This window comes from Poecilia mexicana, unplaced genomic scaffold, assembly GCF_051168715.1.
Source record: "Poecilia mexicana isolate PSO_F unplaced genomic scaffold, ASM5116871v1 scaffold_20, whole genome shotgun sequence".
Taxonomy (NCBI): Eukaryota; Metazoa; Chordata; class Actinopteri; order Cyprinodontiformes; family Poeciliidae; genus Poecilia; species Poecilia mexicana.
Genome location: NW_028263389.1, coordinates 15788100 through 15804873, shown reverse-complemented (window position 1 = coordinate 15804873; position 16774 = coordinate 15788100). Strand labels below are relative to the sequence as shown.

General features: G+C 40.6%; 1 protein-coding gene across 2 annotated transcripts; it reads left to right on the top strand.

The window, feature by feature from the left end:
• Positions 1 to 740: 740 nt before the first annotated feature.
• Positions 741 to 16106, top strand: LOC106916076 (uncharacterized). 2 transcript variants are annotated; one of them, XM_014984110.2, is made up of 10 exons: positions 741 to 1114; positions 3388 to 12718; positions 12803 to 12902; positions 13011 to 13113; positions 13601 to 13664; positions 13765 to 13896; positions 14149 to 14238; positions 14346 to 14489; positions 14578 to 14762; positions 15062 to 16106. In XM_014984110.2, the coding sequence occupies exons 2-10, from the start codon at positions 3389 to 3391 to the stop codon at positions 15228 to 15230; spliced, it is 10317 nt and encodes a 3438-aa protein (XP_014839596.2). In that variant the 5' UTR covers positions 741 to 1114; position 3388; the 3' UTR covers positions 15231 to 16106. The 2 variants fall into 2 exon arrangements, with proteins under 2 accessions (XP_014839596.2, XP_014839594.2); XM_014984108.2 differs by having other exon boundaries at positions 742 to 1101.
• Positions 16107 to 16774: the final 668 nt, after the last annotated feature.

Below are 16774 nucleotides of genomic sequence, written 5' to 3'. Positions count from 1 at the left end.
CAAGAAAGCAGGGTGGAAAACAATACCTTAGGGTATTGAATTAGGGTTGTGAAAATTATGGTGGTAATTTTCACAAGCAACCGGAATTTAATTTCATTCAAAAATTTAAACTATCCAAGCTTCTTTGAAAAGTCATAATAGATGCTGTGCACACAAAGGGTCTCTAGATGAATACTGTTATTCAATGTCTACTTCTTCCTTCATGATTGAAATGGTCCTGATTTTCCCAAAATCTTCAATCAGAGCCTTCATGTTCACTTTCAAGATGAAATAATTGTTCTGACACCATGTCATGAAGTTGTCACCTGTTCTGTGCTCATCCTCTTGTTAGTCATACAAACCTCTTGGTGATGACTGGTAGGCAAGTTGCCCACATGGATAGGTAACAGCAGGAAGCTGGAATCGAACCCACAACATTTGGATTGCATTAAATCTTAGATTATTGGAAAGCCTGTTCATTCACTGCTGTTTAGCCATAGTGTACCTTCACCTCATTTCTGTAGTTTGTCTTATTGTTCACAAGGCCCCCGAAGTTGTATTCTCTTTAAGTTTGATATAGAGGTTGCTGCTATTTTGCGGCGTGAACATCCTCTGAACACCTACAGGTTGCCCTTCTCAACTTCTATCTTTTAAGATTGGCTCCAGAAATGAAAAACCTTGTTTTTACAGTGAAAGAAAAGCCATTTTCCAATACTATACTTCTCATGGGCACATACTTCTCAATGTTCTAAGATTTATTGCTATAAAGAAATAATGAATCAAACTTATTTTCTTTCATTGTGTGAAAGGGTTTTCATTTAATTTTTTTTGTGATGACGTTTTGGAATAGCTTTATTTTTTTCAGCTCTTACACAGTTGTAATTTTGCTTCTTTTAAAAGATAGACTTGACTCAACTTGTGCAAATCTTTCTTTTAACGCCACATTACCGAATAAATATTAAAACGGAGCTGGTTTGTTTTCTCTAAGAATCCTGAGATTTGGAGCGCGAGCAGGCAGAGAGTGTCTACGTCACATCCGCCGACTCTCTCCGGAAGTACAGTTAATTTTTATTCACAGGGAGAGAAAAAAACACAGCTGTTGTTGAGAAAGAAAACATCAAAGTGAGTTTATCGGGTACGTGTGGTGGTTTTGCCTTGTTGGTGAGCTCGGTAAGCCTCAGTGGGAGCTGTGCTCAGTGTGTGGAGCTGCTGTTTTGTTCTAGTCTCGCTGCGCTCATTTTTCTGCGAGTTGGCAGCAGCTAGCTTTAGCTTTTAGCTATCCATCAGCTAACTGACCATTTCTGACTGCCTGCTCTGCTCTCACTGACAACTGCCTCCCTCCTCCGTTAGATTATCTCTCAGAGCATTTGTTAAAATGGGTAATATGTAGATTGTACGTCGTGTTACTTGCTAAGCAGTTACTTTAATTCCAATTTATCTGTTTGTGTCCACCATTAGCCTGCCTTGTTGCATGCATGATAAACATCAGCTGCAGATCTATGGTGTATTGCATGTTTGGCAATGAGTTTTTGCATGTTTATGTGTTTTTTAGCAGAAATTAAATTTAAAATGTAAAGAAACGGATAACTCAAAGTCGGTTTTTATCAATAACTGTAAGAGCAAGTTGTATTAAGTAAACTGCTTGGAAAATAGTGTTTGCACGCTTATAGAAGTCCTTGTTTATCTTCTTTTTAAAATCTCAATTAAATGATGAATAGTAGATTGTATTATCAGACGAAAATGACTAGTGAGTAAAAGCGTTTTCAAATAATGATTCCATTTACTGAGGAAGAAAAGCTCATGTGCAAAAGAGTAGTGAATTCTTAACCCTATTAACTCTATTGGCAGGGTTATATTACTATAAGAATAGACCATCTCTTCCACAGCAGCTAATCATATTTGAATTCAGACTTTGACTAGGTCACTCCAAAACCTCCATTTATATATTTTTTTTTATTTCTTATTTCAAATCTTTCCACTTGCTGGTGTGCTTTGGTTCATTGCTGTTTTGCACAAACACAATGTTCTCAAGCTTAAGGTTCTCAAGATGATGGCTGGACATAATTTTTTGGTTAAGTAGAAGTGATTAAATCAGTTATGACTAGTAATCCAGGTGTTGTAGAATATGGATGTGGTGAAAGCATTTTTAGCCAGATATAATTTGACTCTTTATACTCTTTGGTCAGCAGTGGATTTTACCTCAGAATCTTCCCATATGCCAGTTTTGCCCTGTCTATATTTTTATTGTTGACTCATGAACATTTACCTTAACTGAGATATGTGAGATCTGCAGTGCTTCAGATGTTGTTCTGGGTTATTTTCTAACCTCTTGAATGAGTCGTTGATGCCTGCTGCTATTATTTAAAGAACATTATCAAGGAACAGTTATTATGGGGTTTGGATTGTTGTCCTTTTTGACCACCTCCTATTGTCCATGTTTCAGTGTTTGGAAATGAACTACTGTTGCTGGAGGTGAAGCAGTTTCACATCATGATACAGCCGTTACCATGTTTGACAATAGCTAGTGCTACTGTGTGCTTATGTTAAAAAGTCTTGCTTTGAGACAAAAATACTTCTTTTCATTGTGGTAAAAATGTCTTTGTGTGGTCTCAATTCACAGTTTAAAAATAGTTCAAATTTGACTCTCCAGCAAATGGAGCTGATGCAGATTAACAAGTTTTTATGACAAGATTTTCATTGATAAGTTTACGTGTCCATAGTTGTAAACTTTTTAGGTAAACTTTTTATTTTATTAGTCATTTTTTGTTATAATTGTAATTCTATAGTAAGTAGAAATAGACATCTAACACCTTTTTATTTATATCAGATTTTGCACATCTGTTTGTTTAACTTGGCTTAACACAGTAGGGTTTGTAGAAGAAGTCTCATTTTTGTTGTTGAGACCAACAAAATATAAAACATTTGAACCAAAAAGGATAGAAATCTGTACATCTTTCTTTTATTGAAGTAAATGTCTGTGACCCTTTTTGGACCCCAGTAGTTATTTTTGTTACATATACCATGTTTAATTTATTACCATGCAGGTAAAAACATGGTGATTTTGGCCCACTGTTCAAAAAGTTTTGGCAGCACTGCCAGCATTTTATTTTATCTAATTGTAAAAGTTCTATACAGGAGGTTCAAACTTAACAAAACAGGGTGTTCTAAATTGATGCTATCAAAACTCATTGATTATGAAGGCTAAAATTAAGCTGAAAATGAACGGGCTGTGATTAAAAGTCAGCACAATCCCAGGAATCAAAGCAAAGATGAATTTACCTCTACCATGGCTAAATATCCAGCTAGAATTATATGAGCAGATGATTAATGACATTGATTCTCATTTGCGGCTGTTTTTAATTTCCATCACTGTAGTCCAAGCCTCATTGTGCTTTTCTATTTCTACAGAATGCCTGCCTCAAAGAGAGAATCGTCACCGCCTGAATCTCAGCCCAAGATGAGGAAGGTGGAAGAGGATGGAGATGATTTACAATCTAAAACTGAACCAACTAGCAAATCTCCCAACACAGGAACCCAACAAGCTAAGAAAAAAAGATCTTCTATGGAAGATGAAAATAATTCATTAACACAGAGTTCTCCTTCAAATGATTCCAGTCCAACCCCCTCAGACCCACCTCTTAAAAAAGCCAAGCTTCAAACAGCCACAAGTGCCTCATGTGGAGAAACTCCCTCACTGCAAGCTAACTCCAAAGGTTCCCTGAAGCGGACTGCCTCAGCAGAATCTGATGAGGAGCTCAGCAGCGACACGTGTAAGGTGGACTTGTTCAGAGAGCGGGATGATGAAGACAAGGCCCGCTGCATCAAAAAATATTCCAACAAAGTCAAAGCTAAACGCAAAGCAGAGGAGGGTACGTCTGATCCACCGGACATGAGTCACGATTCGTCACCTGCATCATCCGATTCTGTACAGATCGAGCACAACTATGGTAGAAACTCGGATTCAACATCTTCTCAAAGCTTATCAGATACTGATCAGCAAGAAACTTCAGTTGATGCATCGAATCTGGTGTTGTCTGAAACAGGAACGGTTGACTCTACAGCTGAAGAAATACAACTTTTGGAGTTTGAAAACCAAGAAAACAAAACATCTTCAAGAGAAAATGTACTTTTTTCCTCTTCTCAGGGTGAGGAAATGATAGATAAAGTTGGGTCCACTGAAATCCTAAAGGGAATAGATAATGAAACACTATCATCGTCAGAGGAAACACTATGTTCAGTTCCCGAAGATGTGAATACTAGCTGTGGAGGTGAAGGTCGCTCTCCATTGAGCCATCAGTCTCCTGAAGAAAATCAGTGTAATCTAAAATGTGAAACCACAAGGGAAGAGCAGAAGGAACCCGAAACAAGAGGAGGCCTGAGTTTTGGAAAGGTACACAAAGTGTCATTGGACGAAACAAATTCCCCTCCAGTGATGGAAAACTGTAAACAAGAAACCCAGGCTGAGGGAACAGTAACAAAAGCAGAGCCCTTAACACCTTTGAAAGAAGAGTCAAATCCTGAAGAGAGACACCATACGGCTCTGGGAACAGACGGTGACTTGTGTGAGGATTTGAACAAAACATACAAAAACTCTGAGGAAAGACTTAAAGAAAGCAGCAGAGAAAGGGTTGACTCACAGCCTCCTTATACTGGTGCCAGCTCTGATCTTCCTGCAGATGTACAGAATCATAGCTTGATTTGTGACACTCAGTCTTATTGTCGGGGGATTAACGATAAAAATCAAACAGCGGACCTTTCTGAAGATATCATCCTTCCACTGAATCACATAATTCAAGACAATGTGACCAAAGTAGAATCTTCAAACGTAGACAAAGAGACTGTTACGATCATTCAATCTGCTGCTGTACCAAAGAGTCAAGATAAAGAGGATTTACTGGCTTCACATCCAAGTGTTATGGTCGATTTACAAATCTGGGAATCTACTGCCAACCCATCCACAGATTTTCAAAAGCAGGAAAATGTTGGAATCATGGCAAGCAAAGAGACTGTGAGCGAAGCAGAGAAACAAAATATAACAAAAATACAGATAGGAATTACATCAGAGATCATAAATCCCAGTACTCCCGTGGAAATGCAAAAGCAGGAATTCCATAAGGACAGGGAACCTCCTACAGTTTTATCTACACAGAGCCGTGATCATGTTACAATCGATAAATGTGAAAAGATTAATACTGTTGAATGCTCTGGAAAATTTCAGGGTCAAAGTGGGATGGAAACACAGCCTGTTGCAGCGTTTAAGCTTTTAGAGCATGAACCGGAAATACAAATGCAGGAGAACCAAGTCAGTGAATCTACCACTGTAGAAAAAGATCCAAAGTCTCCAGAATGTTTTGCTACAATGGGTGAGACTCTAACAGAAGTGGACATGAAGACCTCCAATATATCCAACGAGATGAAACAGCTGGTCAGTGAATGCACCACTGGCATATCTGATAAAGCTCACAAAGATCTGGAGAGTGCAAATAATGCTACTGAGACTCACAAGGAAGTAAACAAAGAAAATAAGGTCATGTCAGAGGCCGTGTCAAATATTGCTCCTATAGAAGAACCCGAAATCCAGCGATCTAATGAACCCAGTGATAGACCTAACACAGCAAATAAAGGTCTGGAGAATGCAAATGGCTCTTCTCAGAGTCAAATAAATGTTGAAGAAGCTGCAGACTCCAAGGATGAGGTCTGTAATATTGCAAAAGTCGAAGAAATGCAAAGACAGTTGTTCACTGAACCCATAACTGAGGTACCTGAAGAAGTTTGCAGAGGTCAGGATGGTTCCTGTATTGCTCAGGCTCAAATCACCATTAATGACCTGTCTGCAGCAACATCTGAGGAGGTCTCAAGTATTACTCTTATAGAAGAAAAGCAAACACAGGCAATCAGGGAATCTATTACAGAGATACCTGAAGAAATTCAAAACGATCCAGTTAGTCTAAAGTTGGCCTTTCAGACTCAAATCCATGTCACACCTGAGGAAGTTTCTAACACTGCATCTATTCAAGAAATGCAAAACCAGATGGTCAGTGAACCTAGCATTAGTGACAAAGCTCATGAAAATCAGGAAAATACTGGGATCACTGTAAATGCTGCTGCTGAGAGTCAAGGAGAAGAAAATTCAGATGATGTAGCTATTCCCATTACTCAGATGGTAACACCAACAGACATTTCCAATGTTGCACAGACTCCAATTGAAGTTGATGTTGCATCAGAAGATCTTTGTAACATGGCACCTGTAGAAGAAATCCAAACCCAAGCGGTTGGTAAACCCATGATTGACATATCCAGTGAATATCAGCTAGAAACTGCTGGAGAGACTGTTTCTTTATCACCAGAAATGTTGCAAAGCCAACCGGTAAATGAACATGTTATTGACACGGGCAACGAGGTGCAGGAAGATCCAGAGCATGCAAGTTCTGCTCCTCATACTCCAATTGAAATTGATGTCACAGAAGGGCTTTCGAACATGGCACCTGCAGAAGAAATGCAAACTGAGATCGTTAGTAAATCCCCCTTTGATGTATCTGATGAACATCTGGAAAATGCACATTCTAGAAGCAGTGAAGATGTTGCATGCATTTCTGCTGAGACTCAATTAGAAGCTGCCTCATCACCAGAGGGTTTGCAACAGCAACTGATGAGTGAATCTACCACTGACATTTGCAGCAAGGTGCAGGAACATCTGGAAGTTACAAGCTTTGCTTCTCCGACTCTAATTGAAGTGAATAAATCTGAGAATGTCTCTAACATTGCACCTGTAGAAGGAATGCAAACCCAGATGGTCAGTAAGTGCACTATTGAAATACAGGATGAAGCTCTTACAAATCTGGAAAATGCTAATTCTACAACCAGGGACGATGTATGCGTTTCTGTTGTTGGTCAAAAACAAGCTGATGGAGGAATTATAGGCACATCGGTGGAGGTCTCTGTAACTGCATCTGTAGGAGAAATGCAAACTCAGCTGGTCATTGAATCTACCAATGACATACCTGATGATTACCAGAGGAATAGTGTTCAATGTGTTCATGTTGATCAGAGTGAACTGCAAGCTGACGGAGAAATTCCTGCCACATCACAGATGCAATCCAACGATCCTCCAATAGACGACACGCAAACCCAGCTAGTCAGTGAACCTAACATACCCAACAAAACACAGAAAGACCTGGAGAAAGAAACCTGGGCAACTTGGACTCCAACAGAAGTTGTTGCAGAGGCTGTAGACATGCAAACACAGCTGGTCATTGACCCTACCACTGACATACCAAAGGAAGTACAGATAGATTTTGAAAATGCAAATTCTGTAGCTCAGACTCAAGTAGAAGTTGGTCCCACATTAAAATTCTCAACTGTTGGATCTTTTGAGAAAATGCAAACCCAGCTCGTCAGTGAACCCAATGTTGGCACACCAGATAAAGGTCATGACATTCATAAAACTTCAAGTCACCAGAGCAGCTTAGATATTACATGTGCTCCTGATGCTGCTCAGAGTCAAGTAGAACCTGATAAAGAAGTTGTAGCCACATCTCAGGAGGTCTCTAACTTTCTTCCAATTGAAGAAATGGAAACACAAACAGTTATTGAACCTATTACTGAGATACCCAGCGATGCACAGAAGAATACAAATGGTGCTGCTCTTCTGGTAGTGGCTGCAGGCTCACCCAAGGAGGTCTGTAACATTGCCCATACAGAAGAAATGCAAAGCCCGAATGTCAGTGAACCTAATCCAGCCATATCAGCTGAGCCTCTAGTTGAAAACTACAACAAGGTGAATGTGGAAATTGTGACTCTAACACAGTTAAAAATGGAAGTGGACACAGCAGTAACAAAAGGGAGTCCAGTTTCACCCTGTTCACTGCATAGAAATAAAAATCAAACAGAACTTGACATGGAGACATCAGAGAAGAGTTTCAACATTGGTTCTGTGGTTGAAGCACATAGGCAGGATAATTTCAATGTAAGTGAACAAACAGCAGGAGATAACTTTGATGAAGTTCATGATGATCTGATGATAGACAACAAAAGTGTGAACAAAACCAGCTGTAAAGAATGTGTGGCTGTAGAAGATAATCCAATACAATCTGAAATGCAATACACATCAGTATCAGAGGATTTTACAGCCACATCATTAATGGAAATGCAGAAAGAGGAAAGTCGAGATGAAACTGACGTTTTGAGTGCAAACTATCCAGCTGTGGAAATGCAAAACCAAATGAGTCAGGATGTTGAGAAAAATGGAGATTCTATGACTGTAACTGTTGCAGAGAATAAAATGGAAACTCACTCTGACTCTGAAGTAAATAGCTTTGCTTCATATTCTACTACTGAAACACAAATCCACCAGATCTTTGATGGAACTCAGTCTGCAAGTGACACAAATGAGGGTACTGAAGAAGAGACCAAGGCAGTGGAAGAATGTGTTGGCGTAGGTGAGAATAAAATCGAAGTGATTAGGATACAGCCTGTTGAGGAAATTTCTCAACCAACAATGGTGGTAGAAACAAAATCTCAGAAGAGCCTTGATGCAAGTCAACCTACTGAAGACTCAAACATGAGCATTGAAAATGAGAACGAGACTTTCAAAGAACCCCTTGTTATTGCTGGGAATCTACTCGAAATAGAAATGCAAACACCCAAGCCTCTGGAGGAGATTTCTCAACCAACGGCTAACATGCTAACACAAAGCCAGAAAGCTCAACAGGACCTCACATTCTCTTTTTCACCAGCTCCTCCTGAAACACACGACCAGGTGAGCATTAAAGTAGCCGAGCCTGTAAGAGAGGCTAAAGCTGTCGAAAAATGCACTGGTATTTTTGAGAACACAATGGAAATACAAGCAGTACCTCTTGAAGCGATTTCTCAACAAACATCTCAAAGACAAACTGACGCCCAGAAAAGTCTTGTGAAGGAGACTGTAAGAAATATATCTAAAAAGTCCCCAGAAAGTTTTCCCATGATGGAGAGTGATAAAAATGAAAATCAGATTTCTGAAGAATGTGTCACTGTTGCCAAGAGTCCAAATGAAATGAAAATTCAAACAACAACAATAATAATGCAGGAAATCTGTCATGGAAATGATAAAGAGGATGTCAGAGAATGCCTTAGAAGTTCTGATCTTTCAGAAGAGGTAGAATTGCAGAGAACAGAGGGATCGGATATTTCCCAACCAACATTTACAGAACAAAAACATAACCAGAGAGGTCAGGAGGTTACTGAACTCACGGCAGACACCCAAATTTCAGCTTCATTGCTACAACCTGAAACACAGATACAGAGGCTTGATCTTTGTATGGAAAATGTTAACCAGGCTGACAGAAAAAGTCAGAGTATTACAAAAGAAATGGAAATAAAGAAATCAGAGTTGCCTGAAGGGATCTCTCACCCGTCATTTATGGAAGAAATCCAAAGTCAGAGAGATGAGGTCAGTGAACTCCCAGCAGACCCTCAAGCAGAAAAAGACTCTCCCCCTGCTGGGACAGCATTAAACTTTATCTCTGTTAACGCTCAAGTTGTCAGACATTCTGTAACAGACATAAATGCATCAGAAACACCTACTGAGATTTATTTTGAGAAATCTGTTGTTCACCATCAACAGCAAAGAGACAAGGAGGTTGCTGAAGAGTATGGAAATGAAAACGAGGTCACCTCTTTACGTGAGAATGTTCTAGAGACTGAAACTAAAATGGAAACGTCTGCAGAGATGGACAAGATTTCTTCTCTCGAAACTGCAGCAGAACACCACAACCATCTGGCAAAAGAAATCAACGAACACAGCACACACATATCAGACAAAGAACCACTTCCTGTTCCTAACTTTGAAGTTACCAGGAAGACAGAGCCTGTTGCTGAGGATGTAAGAACAACAACCTCATTAGAAGACAACATAAGAAGACAACTAATTGATGAAATCAGTGTTGACAGGCCTGTTGGTAATCTTCAAGAAGCTGATGGGAGCAAAGTAGTTGAGTTGGTTTGTACCCAACAAGATGAGTATGGTGGTGTTCAGGCATCAGAAGATGAGATTAGGACAGCTAATGAAACAGAGGTCCATTTTAATGAAAACCAGGTAGTTTACGAACCGATTAGTAGTCCAGAGAGCAACAGTGGTGGTGAAATTTATACAAAAATTGAGCTGGGTGGTAGCATTTCTGTTCTGGACATACAGAACACAGAAATCCCCCTCACTGTGGGTGATGGAGCAAACTTTTCAGTCAATGATGTCAAATTAGGAATTGCTCACCCTCAGCAAGCGGACAAAGAAGAAATTACTGTTCCAAACAGCCAGGGTTTGGAGGAAATGGAGGTTCAAACTTCCGGGGAGGTACAAGGTCCCACACATGCCCAGTTGGAGCAGAGTAACACAACAGCAAACATTTTAAGCGTTGACATCAGTGCTACAGATGGCCAGTCAGATGACGCTGCAGAAAAAAGTGAAAGAAGTGCCATTCCAGAGTGCACTGGTGCAGTAGAGTTTCCCAAGCAGGTACAAGAAAATGCTACACTTCAGGACACTCAAACCCACAGTGAAGTTGAGATAACAGATGGTGCATCTGAAGAGTATGTGATCCTGGAACCAGTTTTGGAGAGTGAAATTCACATGGATATCTTGACACGGGCTGCAGCTGAATCGGGATTGTCAAACCCTCCCTTGGATGGCGGATTGCTGGGTGAAGAGCCAAATCAAAGTATTTTAAATGGCTCCCAGAAGATGGGGATACATGAAGCAACTGACAAGGTTAAAGATGCTTCTGAAGCCAGCACAGAGGAAGTTTTACCTCTCGATGTTCCTCACAGTGCTCAAAATTCCGAAGACCATACCACTACTGATAGTGTGGATGCAGAAATGTCAAACGCTGATACTCAGCCCTCAACTGAAGATGGTAATATAGCAATAATGGAGAATGCTGACCGTAACTTGGAGCTACAAGAAGTACAGATTCTCCAGGATATTGAGATTGGTCGAGAGATTGTTGTGGCAGAGGAGGATGAGGAAGACGATGATATTAAAATAATAAAGCCATCCAAACCAACTTCTGAAGACCCTCCAAAGTCCGAAGAGAAGGTAGTTAATAAAAATAAAGACGTAATTAGCAGTACTTTGAAGGAAAAAACTGAAGATGATAAAAAGGTACCTGAGGTGGAAAAACCTAAGAAACAAGAAATGAATACACAAGCAAGAACCAAAGCTCGTCTTGCAGCATTGGCCGAACAAAAGGCTGCAGAGTCAAAGAGAGCGGCACAACGACAGCAACTCAACCTCCTAGCGCTCTGTCAAGAAATTGCAGAGGACATTGCCACTGACAGCATGTTGTTGAAGAGGATAGAGGAAGAAAAACAAGCAGCAGTAGCAGCAGCTGCCAAAGCTGAAGCCAGCAAGAGGGAACAACCAGCAGTTACCACACAAGATGCAGAGCCGGATAATGTTGCAAGCCCTGCTGGACCAGAAGGGAACTCCACTTCGTTGACCCCTGCTCTTGAGTCGTCTGCTGTCCAACCCTCTACTGCAGATTCGGCTGAACCCAAACCAGCCGCAGAGCCTCAGAAAAGACGTTTCTTTATATCGCAGATTTCAGTGCCACTGAAAGCCCATGAAAAGAAGAAGCTGACACGATATCAGAGACTCAGGCAGGTTGAGCTGCAAAGGGAGAAAATGTCTTGGGCTCGTGTGAAGAAACTAAAATCTGATCAAGCAAATCAGATGTTTTCAGACATTGACTGGCAAGCGCCTTTTTCTGGCAGTTTTTTAATGAGTCCCATAACTACTCCTCCTCCACCAGCAACGAGTCCATCAACAACATCCCCTGCAAGCCCTGCCCCTGCCAATAAACCTGCTCCACCACAACCAGAGTCCCCTAAGGCTGAGCCAGCTGCAACGGAACCGACTAAAACAGAAAATTCTCAAACTCAGCCCCCTAAACCAGAAACTACCAGAACTGAGCTTTCTAAGAAAGAAACAGCCAAAGTTCAGCCAGTAAAAGCTGAAACTACCAAACCGGAACCGCCTGTTGTTGAGGTTCGTAGAAGCACGAGGCAAAGCAGGGCTCAGGCATCTCAACCTGCTGCAGCCGCTCCAGGGCCTGCTCCGAAAGTGACCCGGTCTGCAGCCAAGAGGACTCTGCCAGCAGTTCCTCCTCCTATGCCCAACGGACTTAAAGCTCAAAAACTGAAGCCTGTAGAGTACACGCCGTACAAACCCAGACCCAAGTACTCCCCAGATGACTTTGAATTGGATGATGACGACATGTTGCTAGTTGCTCCAAAAAAGCCAAATCTACCCACACAACCGCCTCGCCCCGCCATCCCTGCTCAGCGTCCCGCACCTTCATTAAAACCAACTGGTTCACCACAACTACCTAACCAGGCAAAACTGAAAGTTCAGAGCACACCTGGACAGATTTCAGCTCAGTCAAAGTCCACCACTGCAGCTCAGCCTCAGATAAAGCCAACACAAATCAAGCCTACCATTCCAACCCCTCAGTCAAAGCCCACATCTGCAGCTTCTTCAAAACCAATTTCTTCTAAACCCAACTTGGCTCCAGTTCAACCCAAGCCCGCCACTACTACCCCTCCTTTGTCAAAAACAACTGGTGTAAATGTAACGCTGCCGAAGCAGCCAGCTCCAACAGAAGATAAGCCACCTCAATCAAAACCTTCAGTGACTGAAGCTATTGTAGCTTCAGTACCTCAGAAACCTGAAAATCCCCCATCCCAGGAGAATAAGAAACCCAAGGTAATTCCAGATTGATTTTTTTTTAAGTATTAGCACCAGCATTATGAACGTGCTATGACCGACGCTTTTCTTTTTTGTACACAGGGTACATCTGGTTCGTCTTCACCAGCTTCTGCCTCTTCCGTTACACCTGAGGACAGTACAAACATCTCTGACACAACAAAGTGTGAAGAAATATCTGCTGGTTCGTTGTTGCTGTTGTCATCTCAATTCAATGCAGGACAAATCTGCTACTTTTGCTTTCAGCCTTTTAAACTTCTCTGTCTTAACATGAACCATGTTTCCATTTTAGAATCCATTTCTTGTCCAGCAGTTACTACGGCTGTTCTGTCTCCAGGGAGTAACACAGATTTAGCTTTGACAGAGGAGAAGACATCAGAGAAGCCCTACCAGCAGTAAGAAGATTCATTTTGGTTGTTCACTGTCTAGCGCTCCTCCTCCCCTCTGCCACACACTCTCTATCTGTTTGTCCAGTATACCCCATCTATTCATCTTTTTGTTCATATGTCCATAACCCATTTATTTGTTCGTCCATCCGTTTTGTTTACCCATACTATGTTCTTCCATCCGTCCGTCTGTTTGACCATTATCCTAGTTTTCCATCCCATCATCTCTCTTACTGTCTGTCCATCCAGCCGTCCATTTCTTCATCCAATATTCCATCCATCTCTCCATCTGTTTGTCCAATTTTCCTTAGTCTATTCACCCATCCATTAGCCTGTCCATCTGTTTGTCCAACCAACCATCCATCCATCCATCTGTTTCCAGACTCCATAATTAAAACTTGACTTCCTTAGAAATATGTTAATGCATGAAAAAATTGCTAAAAAGCTCTGGGATCTGACTTAGAAGAAAAATTCCTGATGTGTGTCTGTTTTACAGCGGAGAAGAAAAGCCACAAGAAGCAGCGACTCATCAAGAGGTCGACAAAGATGGCACTCAGACGGTAAAAAACTTCGCCCTCATCCTTTTACCAAAGATCTTGAATAGATTAAACAGGACAACTGATGCATGTTTTGTAAAAACTGTCATCTTTTGTCTGCCAGGATGCGGGACAGAAACATTTTGGGCCAGACGCCTGCAGTGTGTGTGGGATGCTCTACTCTGCTGCCAATCCTGAGGATGAATCTCAACATTTACTGTTTCACAATCAATTCGTCAGTGCTGTCAAATACGTGGTGAGACCAGTTTGCATTCACACAGACCATATGCCGAGAATCTCTTTGTCGCATTCATTTTCATTTGTTTAGCTCATATCTTGTGCTTGGTTGAGCTAAACAGGCACAAGATCTGAGCTTGTGCCTGTCCTTAAACCAGAGTTTCCTTAAACTTTTGACCCGTTTAAGGTCACTCCGATTATTGTGATTGATATGGATAATCTCAGAGAAGACATCATTTTCTTTTAACGGTTTAATATATGTTGTTTTCAGGGATGGAAAAAAGAGAGAATCATGGCAGAATATCCTGATGGCAAGATCATTCTCGTCCTCCCTGATGATCCCAAATATGCCCTGAAAAAGGTCTGTTTCAAGTGTCGGGCCATTGCCTTCATGAACAATGCAGAAGTGAAATCCCTTGTGTGTCATTTTGGACCTGCTGTAGCTTGATAATTAATTGCCCATCTCAGGTGGAGGAGATCCGGGAGATGGTGGACAATGACCTCGGCTTCCAACAGGTGGAGACAAAGTGTCCCTCTCAGACCAAAACTTTCCTCTTCATCTCTATTGATAAGAAAGTGGCTGGATGTCTCATAGCAGAGCACATCCAAGAGGTACGAGACTGCAGGCTCTTAAATCTGTGCATAACCGTTTTGTCCTTGAGCCTTTTGAAAATCAAGGTCTTCTCATATCTACTCAAAGGGTTTCAGAGTGATCGAGGAGGCTCCTCCTGAGGGCTCAGAGGGGGAGAAGGTGATGTTTGAACGGCAGAGAGCTTGGTGCTGCTCCACTACGCCGGAGCCGGCCATCTGCGGCATCAGTCGCATCTGGGTGGTCGGCGTGATGCGGCGCCGGGCCATCGCCACACGCTTAATTGAGTGCCTAAGGTTGGTGTTAGGATTCATACTCAACATTTTCACATTTTACGAGCAAGTCCATTGGGATTTTAAACTAAACTATGAAGTTGAAAATCTATGTGTGGTTTGTATGTATATATGTTTCTTCTTTTCTCTGATGCCCCTAAATAAAATTCACTGCAACGCTTCGCACTTTGGTTGAAAATTGATAACCATGTATAATCTTTCTAAAATTGTTTTCCAACATTTCCTGGTCTAACACAAAAGAATGCATTTTACAAACAAAACATATGTTTTACATAATTAAAGTTGCTTTTCTTTTTACACAGGAACAACTTCATTTACGGTTCCTACCTGAGCAAAGACGAGATCGCGTTCTCAGACCCCACGCCCGATGGAAAACTCTTTGCCACCCATTACTTTGGCACATCTCAGTTTTTAGTTTATAACTTTGTGAGCGGGACCCGCTCGATCCAGCCCAAAACTGACTCGGTATGACGGCCCGATGGAGGAGGCGACGATGGATTCAAACATGAAGTCTTCACAGCATGACAAATTACTCCCAAGAAGTTGGTGACTGGACTAAAACTCAGGATGACAACTTTAACTCTTCCGGGCATAGTATTTAAAAAAAAAAAAAGGAAAAAAATCTATTTTCTTTAGATTCTTTTTAAGCAAACGGTTGGTTTTGTTAGAATACACATGCATGAAATGAGAGCAATAGACTTTAAAGAGCATATCATTTCTGTGTTCAGCAAACTGAAACATCTTTTAAAGCTGAGTGAAGACGAGTCAGGATCTCCTGGATGGTGAAGCTGCCATTGTCTCCAGTTTATGGGTGTGAATTGTAGTTTGGAGCATTCGTCATGTGTTCCTGTATAAACCGAGCCATATGCTGTCCACGTTTTAGCTTTTTGCTGTCTTATTGTTGTTTTTAAGTTTCACCAATATTCTCTTTATTTTAAATTTGCTTTGTTGATGATTGTTAATTGTGTTTTATTTACCTCTTGACCACATATCCCCTCCCATCTGGCATACGGATTTTCATTAAGTTAGTGTAGAGAATCATCCTTATTCTTTAGCAACAAATTAAAATTTATATCAAATCATGTAGATTTATGCGTACTACTACGAGATTTGTAACGGAAGATGAGAAAGATCTTAAACCTGTGTTTGTTTTTGTTTTTGATATTAAGGTCCAGTCTTCACATGAGGGTTTAGATCACACTCCGATTAACAGCATCATCTCTTAATTTCTTCATCGTTAAAGCGGTCGCCTTTTAGAGAGACATTTTGTGTAAGAAAAACAAGAAGAAATTGATTTATATAAACCTCTTATGTAAATATTTATTTAAATAAACCATGTAAAATATTTGTTGATGCCGTCTAGTAATTATTTTTGTTTTAATGTAGGAAAAGTAGCACTTAATGTACACAGATGTAGGTTATCAATAAATGTAATTGAAAGGTTATTTTAATTTAGAAATACAATAAAAACAACTAAATTCATATTATATAGATGCCTTGTACACAGAATAATACATTTCATTGCTCACTTCAGATTATTATGAATAATGCCAATATGATTTTTGTCTTTTGCTGGCAATTCTGGTCACATGAAAACAAAAATAGTTAGAATTAGCTTTTTACAAATGACTTCATATATAAAATATTAGATCCTATTACATTTATCCTATGGATGCAAGTTTTAAATGATTACATCTATAGGACCCCCTGGATCTAAAGAGGGATATGCCGGTCCACAGCTACAGTTAGACTTCTTCAACAGACGAATAAAAAAGACTGATGTGAAGTCTTGCTAGAAAATGAAAGCAGGATTCATAAGCAGGTTTCAGTAAATGGCTGAATTAAAGAAGAGCAGCAGCTGTAGCCCATGTTGTGAATACGTCTTCATCTTTATGCATTTATTTCAAATGAGGTTCAAGTTCAACTCTTGAATTTGGTTTCCTTCACAATCGTCTCAAAACTGCAATTACACATAATACTTTGTGCACCTTTTTCTGCCACAGCTTTTCCTTCCA